The 12,160-nt window shown below is 41.8% G+C and overlaps 1 protein-coding gene across 1 annotated transcript in view; it reads left to right on the top strand.

Moving 5' to 3' along the window:
• The window catches only part of galr1.S (galanin receptor 1 S homeolog), a 71,594-nt gene that overhangs the window by 37,129 nt on the left and 22,305 nt on the right, over positions 1–12,160 (top strand). The window contains exon 2 of the mRNA XM_018223589.2: positions 1,366–1,431. Coding sequence (XP_018079078.1) covers positions 1,366–1,431 — 66 coding nt within the window. The remainder of the gene's footprint in view (positions 1–1,365; positions 1,432–12,160) is intronic.

Below are 12,160 nucleotides of genomic sequence, written 5' to 3'. Positions count from 1 at the left end.
GCTTGAGAGCAACATGTTGCTTGGATGTTGCTCCCAGTGTACTCAAAGCAGATGCTTATTTTTAAATTCCTAGATTGGAGGCTAGATTTGGTTGCATGAAAGCCAAGTGAATTGTATGTTTATATTTTTATGTGACTCATGTACCAAACATTGGGGACTGCTGATTTATGGGGTAGGAATGTGAGCAGGTCCGGATTTGTGACAAGGCCAAAAAGGCCTGGGCCTAGAGCAGCAAAATTTTAGGGGTGGCATGCCACCCAGCCGCATCCTAAAGTTCATGGGGAACACAGAGCACTACCCTGAGGCCTCGGGGCGCTGCGTACAGAAATCTGACCTTGAATGTGAGGAATATGTCGTTTACGTAGGGGAGCTGATACTGACTTCTTCACTTCTGCATGAAATTAATTGTAATATCAAGGGAAGGAATGTAAATATAAAGGACCTCATACAGGTATGGAATCTATTATCAGGGTTTGCCTGATAAGCAATCTCCATATTTGAAATCTACTAAAAACTAAAACATAATTTACATATGAATTCAACACAATAGGCTTGTTCTGCAACCAAGAAGGATACTTTATATCTTAGCTGGGGTCAAGTACAAGGTACTGTTTTGTTACTGCAGAGAAAAAGAGAGATATTGTGGAATTTATGGGAGATGGCCTTTCCGTAATTCTGAGGCTTATAGATATCGGATTTCCAGATAACATATCCCATACCTGTACTTTAAGGGGGTTGTTTATTAAAGTCCATTTTTTTCTGGTCGGAAGGAAAAAAACATTGAATTTTTCAACCCCGAATCGGCTAATGGTCCGAAACTTTAAAAAAAAAAATCTGCACAGAGGGTATAACAATTTGAAGAAGATGCAATCATGTATAACTGTTAACAGGATTGATTTATTTATGAGTATAATATACACAGTATGAGTATAATACTACTAAAGAACTGAAACTTGACTTTAGAATAGTTCAATTTGTTCACAAAATAACAAAAATAACACCAATAAAACCCTCTTATTAAGTTTAACCAATCTCTACTTTTGTTGCATGGAAGAGAGTGGAAACCAGACAACAACATTTAGCTCTTTCTTGCCTGCATTCTATTTAAGTGATGTGTGGGTCAGGTTTTTCCCGCCCGAATTTCAGTAATTCAGTAAAATGCAACACCCTAAAAATATAGATTGCAAACGTATGTCTGCTTGTTTACACATCTCTTCATTTTGCAGGAACAGATCCTGTACTGAGCAACATGGTTTATGATTAATTACAGTTTAGCTTTTAAATAGAGTGTTATGCCAGTATTATTCATGATTACCGATTTTTATCCAGTGAAGAAAAATGAACCTTCTTTCCTTATCTTTGTAGGTACTCAACCACCTGCATAAAAAGTTAAGAAACATGTCAAAGAAATCAGAGGCTTCAAAGAAAAAGGTAATTATTTTTCATGATTTAGCTGCAAAAACCAAAATTTCATTTTTATTAAATGAAATATTATACATATCAAGCTTGATAGTCTTTGGAGTAAAATGTAACAAATACTGCAGACTCTTCCACTGTAGCTACATTGCTTTTTCTGTAACCCCAGCATTCATTATGTACAGCCTGACCATTCATGTCTTTAAGCTGCTCTTTTAATCCATAATATTTTAACATTGAAATCGGAGGCTTATCGTATTGTAATTAAAGTAACTTCAACACTTGCAAATGTATTTTCACTATCTTTTTTTTTTAAATAGTAGCTTCTGAGGGCTTTTAATTAGATGGCACATGCCCTCCTGGGATATTTGGCCCAATAGCCCACCACAGTCAAAATGGAAAGGAACTTTTGATACTACTTTAGTTATGATTAACCTAGAGGTTCATACACCACTTCTGTTGAGCACAAGAACATTAAATAACAGTTTCATATTGATTCTTTCCACCTGTACTCTCTCATGACACACTCAGAAAACAATTAGTATTCCCAACGTGATGGATCCCAGCCTACTGCCAACTTCCCGCTCCTTCCTTCATGGCAGCAATACTGTACCTTTTTTTTACAGACTAGTCCCTCTTCCACTGGGTCCCTAACTGGGTGAGGTTTCACCAGGACACTGGCCCCTCTCTGCATCCATACAGGAGCCTCAGCGGCCAACAACTCTATCCTACTACTGTTTTTGTTATCAATGTAAAATAGTTGGGGAGCAACACAAGCATGAAAAAGTTCCCAGGATGCCAAATAAGGGCTGTGATTGGCTATTTGGTAGCCTCTATATGGACATATGGACTGGCAGCCTACAGGAGGCTCTGTTTGGCAGTACACCTGTTTTTATGTAACCAAAATTTTCCTTACAGCCAGAAATTCAAAAAGAAGCATCTGCTTTGAGGCCACTGGCAGCAACTTGTGAGCCACTGGTTAGGGATCACTGGTCTAACCTAACTTGTCCTATTAACTACTTCTCTGAGGTCGCCTACTTCAGGCTTCCCAACGTCATGCACTATCGCTTTTCATAAGTCAAAGAGGAAGTGATATCTTGCCTTCCTTTTTTATAGCTTCTGCTACTTAAGAACGCCACCTGATGCCCACACTAACAAAATATTACAATATTTACACAACCATGTTTTCCTACTACTTACAGGCTTAAACAGAATATTTGGCTCGATATTAGCCTTTGGAGGATTATTGAAAATTTGGAAAAATTTGAAGATGTGAAAATCTATAATGTGTGCTTATATGAAACAACTGGAGTTTCATGCAGTAAAATAACATTCTATCTATTATTTTCATTCTGTCTGCTAGATTTTGAATTAATCTCAAAAACTCAAAAAATAGTTTGTACTTAACTGTACTTAATACCCTTCATTTAGCACATTATATTGTCTTTTGGGTTGGTACTCTAAATAATATAGGTTACATTTCAGACTTGTTGCTGCACTAAGTTTCCTGTATAATTTTTTCCATTTGGATGGTATAGTATACTGTATGTGTATTTGTTTTCTTTTTTCTCTGTACGTGTCTTCAGGGTTTTTTTTAACATGGATTGTGCTGTAAAAGATCATTTTGATTGTAAGTGCTAAATATTCTTATTATGTTCAATATAGAGCATATTTATGAAGGAATGTAAAAAATGTCATTGAAATGATCCCAATATTTCAATGGCAATAACGAGCATTTATAAAGCTGAGCAATGGCTTTATGTGAACGATAAACTGAGTGTAAAATACTGACATAAAAAGACATTATAACTGAAAAAAGGCTGTATAAAAACGTTTGTTGAATAATATTGCTTTACACATAACATTAACACTTTCATGAGGCTTTGATAAAGTGCTGTGAAATGATAGAGTAGTTTTAGGTGTTATTGTGGCATAAAACAAACATACCTTTATAAATAGGCCAATTAGGATTTTGGGGCCTATTTATTATGTGGTATAAAAAAAGATTTGCAGAAAAAACTGTAAAAAATTTTGTAAATTAAATGCCAGATTTGCCACCATTATTTCAGATTGCGTCAGACCTTCGTAAGGAACTTCTGGCGGAAGTTCGTAAAAAATGCGGAGTGACGTGTGGTGGATACACCACATAATAAATCTGCCCATTTGTATTTAAGGACACCATTTGATACAAAACAGGCTCTAGGTTTCTGCACACACATGTGCTCCAGCATGGCCTCCCACACTAGAAGTTCCCTTCCAATGCACAGCACTCGGATGCAATTATTTGAAAAGTACTGTTTCCCACATTCCGGCTCTATTGGATTGCACCTCTGATGGGAGAAAAATTTTTATTTAGTAAATGCCCTTTAAAGGGGTGGTTCATCTTTGAGGTAACTTTTTGTATGTTATAGAATGACCAATTCTAAGCAACTTTTTAATTGGGATTCATTACTTATTTAAAAGCTTTATAATGATTTGCCTTTTTCTTCTGGCTCTTTGCAGCTTCCAAATGGGCATCACCGATCCCATCTAAAACACAAATGCTCTGTAAGGCTACAAATGTATTGTTATTGCTACTTTTTATTTATCATCTTTCCATTCAGGCCTCTCCTATTCATATTCCAGTCTCTTATTCAGATCAATGCATGGTTGCTAGGGGGATTTGGGCCCTAGCAACCAGATTGCTTAAAATGCAAATTGAAGAGGTGCTGAATAAAAAGCTAAATAACTCAAAAGCCACAAATAATAAAAAATGAAAACCAATTGCAAATTGTTTCAGAATATCACTCTGTACACCATACTAAAAGTTATCTCAAAGGTGAACAACCCCTTTAACTTGAATGATTACGCATGCTAATCAGGAGCCACAATGAAACTTGGTGGGGCAAGGAACAAACTATTGGGGGGTTCAGGAACTAGCAGGATATTCTTCCCCTTCAACCATTTAAAATATTTGGAAGACTCTACAGCTGGAACCTTGATGAGCGTGAATAAAAATAGGTCATAGAACCAGCATTTGTACTATGACAGAAACATATTCAAATGGGTCACATCATGGAAATCATTCTTTTAAGAAGTCTATGTCAGAGAAATACTTCAGTACGGTTCTGTTGTTGGTCAATACAATAAAAAGTAAATAACGTACTGTACCCCCCTCACCTCCACATGTTGAATATATATAAACATTGCACCATTTTACTTGCTTTAAAAATGTGACCTGTTTAAGAAATAAAGGCAATAGTATCTCCTGTTTCCCCCACTGACCTGACAGCTGTTCGTAATGATGTTCTGACTGCCACTGGCTGTGTTACTTAGGAGGATTTTCAGCTTGTGCTTTAATGCCCGAAAGTATGAAAACTCTCTGTTTTTCATCAAAGCTTCTGTCTGTGGCAAGGCCAAACAAAAGCAGTTGATATACTTTTGGGCACTGGAGCAGGACACAAAACTACCTTCCAAGCAGTAGGGATGTAGCGAACGTCTGAAAAAAAGTTCGCGAACATATTCGCGAACTTGCGCAAAAATGCGAGCGGTTCGCGAACGGTTCGCGAACCCCATAGACTTCAATGGGAAGGCGAACTTTAACATCTAAAAAAGACATTTCTGGCCAGAAAAATGATTTTAAAGTTGTTTAAAGGGTGCAACGACCTGGACAGTGGCATGCCAGAGGGGGATCAAGGGCAAAAATGTATCTGAAAAATCTGCCTGTGTGTGCTTGGAAGAGATAGTGTAGGGGGAGAGCTGTTAGTGATTTCAGGGACAGATGATAGTAAGTTTGCTGGCTAGTAATCTGCTTGATACTGCTCTGTATTGGAGGGACAGAAGTCTGCAGGGATTTGAGGGACATTTTAGCTTAGGTAGCTTTGCTGGCTAGTAATCTACTGTTCTCTTTAAACAACTGCCATACGTTGACCTTGTAGGCATTGTTTGCCCAGTTTTTTTGGACGCAGCCACTGAAGCACAGTTGCCAGAAAAAATATGCCATATAAATGCTGAAAATAGTCATTTTTCGCCATACGTTGACCTTGTAGACATTGTTTGCCCAATTTTTTGGTTGCAGCCACTGAAGCACAGTTGCCAGAAAAAATATGCCATATAAATGCTGAAAATAGTAATTTTTTGCCATACGTTGACCTTGTAGGCATTGTTTGCCCAGTTTTTTTGGTCGCAGCCACTGAAGCACAGTTGCCAGAAAAAATATGCCCATATAAATGCTGAAAATAGTAATTTTTCGCCATACGTTGACCTTGTAGACATTGTTTGCCCAGTTTTTTTGGTTGCAGCCACTGAAGCACAGTTGCCAGAAAAAATATGCCATATAAATGCTGAAAATAGTCATTTTTTGCCATACGTTGACCTTGTAGGCATTGTTTGCCCAGTTTTTTTTGGTCGCAGCCACTGAAGCACAGTTGCCAGAAAAAATATGCCATATAAATGCTGAAAATAGTAATTTTTTGCCATATACGTTGAGTCAACGTATGGCAAAAAATGACTATTTTCAGCATTTATATGGCATATTTTTTCTGGCCTCTGTGCTTCAGTGGCTGCGGCCAAAAAAACTGGGCAAACAATGCCTACAAGGTCAACGTCGTTGACCTTGTAGGCATTGTTTGCCCAGTTTTTTGGCCGCAGCCACTGAAGCACAGAGGCCAGAAAAAATATGCCATATAAATGCTGAAAATAGTCATTTTTTTGGTCGCAGCCACTGAAGCACAGTTGCCAGAAAAATTATGCCATATAAATGCTGAAAATATAAATTTTTTTGGTTGCAGCCACTGAAGCACAGAGGCCAGAAAAATTATGCCATATAAATGCTGAAAATATGCATTTTTTTGGTTGCAGCCACTGAAGCACAGAGGCCAGAAAAATTATGCCATATAAATGCAGAAAATATGCATTTTTTTGGTCGCAGCCACTGAAGCACAGTTGCCAGAAAAATTATGCCATATAAATGCTGAAAATATAAATTTTTTTGGTTGCAGCCACTGAAGCACAGAGGCCAGAAAAATTATGCCATATAAATGCTGAAAATATGCATTTTTTTGGTTGCAGCCACTGAAGCACAGAGGCCAGAAAAATTATGCCATATAAATGCAGAAAATATGCATTTTTTTGGTTGCAGCCACTGAAGCACAGAGGCCAGAAAAATTATGCCATATAAATGCAGAAAATATGCATTTTTTTGGACGCAGCCACTGAAGCACAGTTGCCAGAAAAAATATGCCATATAAATGCTGAAAATAGTCATTTTTTGCCATACGTTGACCTTGTAGACATTGTTTGCCCAGTTTTTTTGGTTGCAGCCACTGAAGCACAGAGGCCAGAAAAAATTAAACCAGTAGGGTTTGCACCCTAGTTTGTAATGGTGGCGGAGGGGAGGAGGACGCTAAAGGACAGCTGTGTGTGGAGTCATGAGGCTTGAAGAGAAGGACAGCTGCATAGAAGTCAGAACAAGTCTTCCGGCGTGCAGTAACCCTCCGAGATCCACCCCTCATTCATTTTAATAAAGGTCAGGTAATCGACACTTTTGTGACCTAGGCGAGTTCTCTTCTCAGTTACAATCCCTCCTGCTGCACTGAAGGTCCTTTCTGAGAGCACACTTGAGGCTGGGCAAGACAAGAGGTTCATGGCAAATTGTGACAGCTCTGGCCACAGATCAAGCCTGCGCACCCAGTAGTCCAGGGGTTCATCGCTCCTCAGAGTGTCGATATCTGCAGTTAATGCCAGGTAGTCCGCTACCTGCCGGTCGAGGCGTTCTTTGAGGGTGGATCCAGAAGGGTTGTGGCGCTGCCTTGGACAGAAAAACATTTGCATGTCTGACGTTACAGACTGGCCAAAGGGCTTTGTCCTTGCAGGTGTGCTCGTGGCAGGATTACTGGCACCTCTGCCCCTGGAATGTTGATGAGTTCCTGAAGTGACATCACCCTTAAAAGCATTGTACAACATGTTTTGCAGGCTGGTTTGTAAATGCCGCATCTTTTCGGACTTGTGGTATGTTGGTAACATTTCTGACACTTTATGCTTGTACCGAGGGTCTAGTAGCGTTGCGACCCAGTACAGGTCCTTCTCCTTAAGCCTCTTGATACGGGGGTCCTTCAACAGGCATGACAGCATGAAAGACCCCATTCTCACAAGGTTGGATGCAGAGCTATCCATCTCCGCTTCCTCATTATCAAGGACTGCATCATCCACGGTCTCCTCCCCCCAGCCACGTACAAGACCAGGGGTCCCCAAAAGGTCACCACTAGCCCCCTGGGAAGCCTGCTCCTGTTGGTCCTCCTCCTCCTCCTCCACAAAGCCACCTTCCTCCTCTGACTCCACTTCTGGCACCTCTCCCTGCGTTGCAGCAGGTGCCTGGGTTCGTTCTGGTGATTCCGACCAGAAATCGTGCGCTTCCAGCTCCTCGTCACGCTGGTCTACAGCCTCATCTGTCACTCGTCGCACGGCACGCTCCAGGAAGAAAGCGAAGGGTATTAGGTCGCTGATGGTGCCTTCGGTGCGACTGACCATATTTGTCACCTCTTCAAAAGGTCGCATGAGCCTGCAGGCATCGCGCATAAGCACCCAGTAACGGGGGAAAAAAATCCCCAGCTCTGCAGATCCAGTCCTACCACCCAGTTCAAAAAGGTACTCGTTGACGGCCCTTTGTTGTTGCAGCAGACGTTCCAACATAAGGAGCGTTGAATTCCAGCGAGTCTGGCTGTCAGAAATCAAACGCCTGACTGGCATGTTGTAGCGCTGCTGAATGTCAGCAAGGCGTGCCATGGCTGTGTAGGAACGTCTGAAATGGGCCGACACCTTTCTGGACTGGGTGAGAACGTCCTGGAATCCTGGGTACTTGGAGACAAAACGTTGGACTATTAAATTTAACACATGTGCCATGCAGGGCACATGTGTTAAATTGCCCAGTCTCAACGCTGCCAACAGATTGCTTCCATTGTCACACACCACTTTTCCGATCTGCAGTTGGTGTGGGGTCAGCCACCGATCGGCCTGTGACTGCAGAGATGACAGGAGTACAGATCCGGTATGGTTTTTGCTTTCCAGGCACGTCATCCCCAAGACAGCGTGACAACGGCGTACCTGGCACGTCGAATAGCCTAGGGGGAGCTGGGGGTGCACAGGTGTGGAGGAGGAGAAGGAGGACCCAGCAGCAGAGTAAGAAGAAGAAGAGGAAGAAGACGAGGTAGAGAGCGATGGAGGAGTAGAGGTGGTGGCAGAACCGCGTGCAATCCGTGGCGGTGACACCAACTCCACTGTTGTTGTTGAGCTACCCATTCCCTGCTTCCCAGCCATTACCAAGTTCACCCAGTGGGCAGTGTAGGTGACATACCTGCCCTGACCATGCTTGGAGGACCATGCGTCAGTAGTCATATGGACCTTTGGCCCAACACTAAGTGACAGAGATGCGGTAACTTGGCTCTGCACATGTTGGTACAGGTGTGGTATTCCCTTTTTAGAAAAAAAATTGCGGCTGGGTACCTTCCACTGCGGTGTCCCAATTGCTACAAATTTGCGGAAGGCCTCAGAGTCCACCAGCTGGTATGGTAAAAGCTGGCGGGCTAAGAGTGCAGACAAGCCAGCTGTCAGACGCCGGGCAAGGGGGTGACAGTCAGACATTGGCTTCTTACGCTCAAACATGGCCTTCACAGAAACTTGGCTGGTGGCAGATGACTGGGAATGGGAACAGGTGGTCAAGGTGGAAGGCGGAGTGGAGGGTGGTTCAGACGGGTCAAGGAGAGCAGAGGTAGAGCAGTAAGATGCTGGACCAGAAGGAGTGTGGCTTTTAGTTTGCCTGTTGCCTTTGAGGTGTTGCTCCCAAAGTGCTTTGTGCTTGCCGCTCATGTGCCTTCGCATAGAAGTTGTACCTATGTGGCTGTTGGGCTTACCAAGGCTCAGTTTCTGACTGCACTCATTGCAAATTACAATGCTTTTGTCAGAGGCACACACATTAAAAAAATCCCACACTGCTGACTTTTTGGAAGTGTGCGATCTGGCGGTAACAGTAGAAGTTGGCGGCATTGGCGGCAATGGCGGGTGCGTTGGCCGGCTGAACACAGGTGCCGATACATGTTGTTGCCCTACTGATCCCTGCGGGCTGTCCTCCCTGCTTCTTCTAAGTCTTATTCTCCTACTGCCTCTCTGACTCTCCGTCTCTCCATCTGAACTACCCTCCTCTTGCTCTCTTCTACTAGGCACCCACAAAACATCAATCTCCTCATCATCATTCTCCTCAGATGCATCAATTTCTTCTGACACATCACAGAAGGAAGCAGCAGCGGGGACCTCCTCCTCATCACTCATTATGTCCATCTCTGTCGTGTTCTCTGCCAGAATTAAATCTGGTGTAACGTCCTCATCTCCTTCATCTTCTTCTGGCAATAATGGTTGCGCATTACTCAGTTCAAGGAACTCATGGGAAAATAACTCCTCTGACTCCAGTGAAGAAGGGGCACCGGTGGTGGAGGAAGTGTTACGTGGGGTGGCCATAGCAGTGGAGGATGAGGAGGATGTTGTGGTAAAGTTAGAAAACGGTAGAGGATGGGGTGTGCTGTGTAAGCCAGTCAACTACCTCTTCAGCATTTTGGGAGTTCAGGGTCATTGGCTTTTTAAAACTGGGCAATTTGCTAGGGCCACAGGATTGCATAGCAGCACGGCCCCTAGCACGGCCTCTGCGTGGCGGCCTGCCTTTGCCTGGCATTATTTTTAAAAAAACAACAACAACAAAAACTCAGTTGGTTTTTCTGGAAACGATAATACACACAGCTAGATGGCAGTTTGAAGAAAACAGTGTGCAAATAATGCCTACAAGATCAACGTATACACTACTACAGCGGTGGATACGGATTACGTAAAATATATGAATGCTGCTTGAAAAAAAGTAACTCAAGTGGTTTTTCTAGAGACGATAATATTATCAATATTTAGACAAAATGTGAACAAGCTCACACAGCTAGATGGCGGTTTGAAGAAAACACTGTGCAAATACTGCCCACAAGATCAACGTATACACTACTACAGCGGTGGATACGGATCTCGTAAAATTTATTATGGCTGCTTGAAAAAAGTCACTCCGGTGTTTTTTCTGGAGACGGTAATATTATGGATATTTAGACAGAATGTGAACAAGGTCACACAGCTAGATGGCAGTTGGTTGAATAACACACTGGGCAAAAAATGCCTACAGGGCAAATAATGCCTAAAAGGTCAATTTATACACTACTACAGCGATGGATACGGATTACGTAAAATATATTATGGCTGCTTGAAAAAAGTCACTCCGGTGTTTTTTCTGGAGACGGTAATATTATGGATATTTAGACAGAATGTGAACAAGGTCACACAGCTAGATGGCAGTTGGTTGAATAACACACTGGGCAAAAAATGCCTACAGGGCAAATAATGCCTAAAAGGTCAACTTATACACTACTACAGCGATGGATACGGATTACGTAAAATATATTATGGCTGCTTGAAAAAAGTCACTCCGGTGTTTTTTCTGGAGACGGTAATATTATGGATATTTAGACAGAATGTGAACAAGGTCACACAGCTAGATGGCAGTTGGTTGAATAACACACTGGGCAAAAAATGCCTACAGGGCAAATAATGCCTAAAAGGTCAACTTATACACTACTACAGCGATGGATACGGATTACGTAAAATTATATTAAGGCTGCTTGAAAAAAGTCACTCCGGTGTTTTTTCTGGAGACGGTAATATTATGGATATTTAGACAGAATGTGAACAAGGTCACACAGCTAGATGGCAGTTGGTTGAATAACACACTGGGCAAAAAATGCCTACAGGGCAAATAATGCCTAAAAGGTCAATTTATACACTACTACAGCGATGGATACGGATTACGTAAAATATATTATGGCTGCTTGAAAAAAGTCACTCCGGTGTTTTTTCTGGAGACGGTAATATTATGGATATTTAGACAGAATGTGAACAAGGTCACACAGCTAGATGGCAGTTGGTTGAATAACACACTGGGCAAAAAATGCCTACAGGGCAAATAATGCCTAAAAGGTCAATTTATACACTACTACAGCGATGGATACGGATTACGTAAAATATATTATGGCTGCTTCAAAAAAAAGTCACTCCGGTGTTTTTTCTGGAGACGGTAATATTATGGATATTTAGACAGAATGTGAACAAGGTCACACAGCTAGATGGCAGTTGGTTGAATAACACACTGGGCAAAAAATGCCTACAGGGCAAATAATGCCTAAAAGGTCAACTTATACACTACTACAGCGGTAGTAAAATAAAAAAAAGTAAAATAAAAAAAAAATGAATATTAAAAAAAAAAAATTAAAGTTGGTGCTGCTGAACTACTAGGAGCAGCAGATTAGCACACCAGTCCCACTCCCCAACACTGCTAGACTAATAGCACTGGGCTCTTATAGTAGTAGTAGTAGTAGTAGTAAAACAACAAAAAAATAAATAAAAGCAGTCCTTACAAGGACTACTGTTATTGCAGCAGTCAGCAGATGAGATCAGAAGCAGGACAGCTGCCCACTGCAGCTACATACAGAGCACTGCAGTAGAAGGTAGATTACTAGCCAGCAAAGCTACCTAAGCTTAAATGTCCCTCAAACCCCTGCAGACTTCTGTCCCTCCAATAACAGAGCAGTATCAAAACGATTACTAGCCAGCAAACTTTCAACTGTCCCTGAAATCACTAACAGGCAGCAGCTCTCTCCCTACACTATCTCTTCAGCACACACAGGCAGAG

The sequence above is a fragment of the Xenopus laevis genome, chromosome 6S (assembly GCF_017654675.1).
Source record: "Xenopus laevis strain J_2021 chromosome 6S, Xenopus_laevis_v10.1, whole genome shotgun sequence".
NCBI lineage: Eukaryota > Metazoa > Chordata > Amphibia > Anura > Pipidae > Xenopus > Xenopus laevis.
Note: the sequence above shows the minus strand (reverse complement) of the source record. Positions and strands in the feature narration are given on the sequence as shown.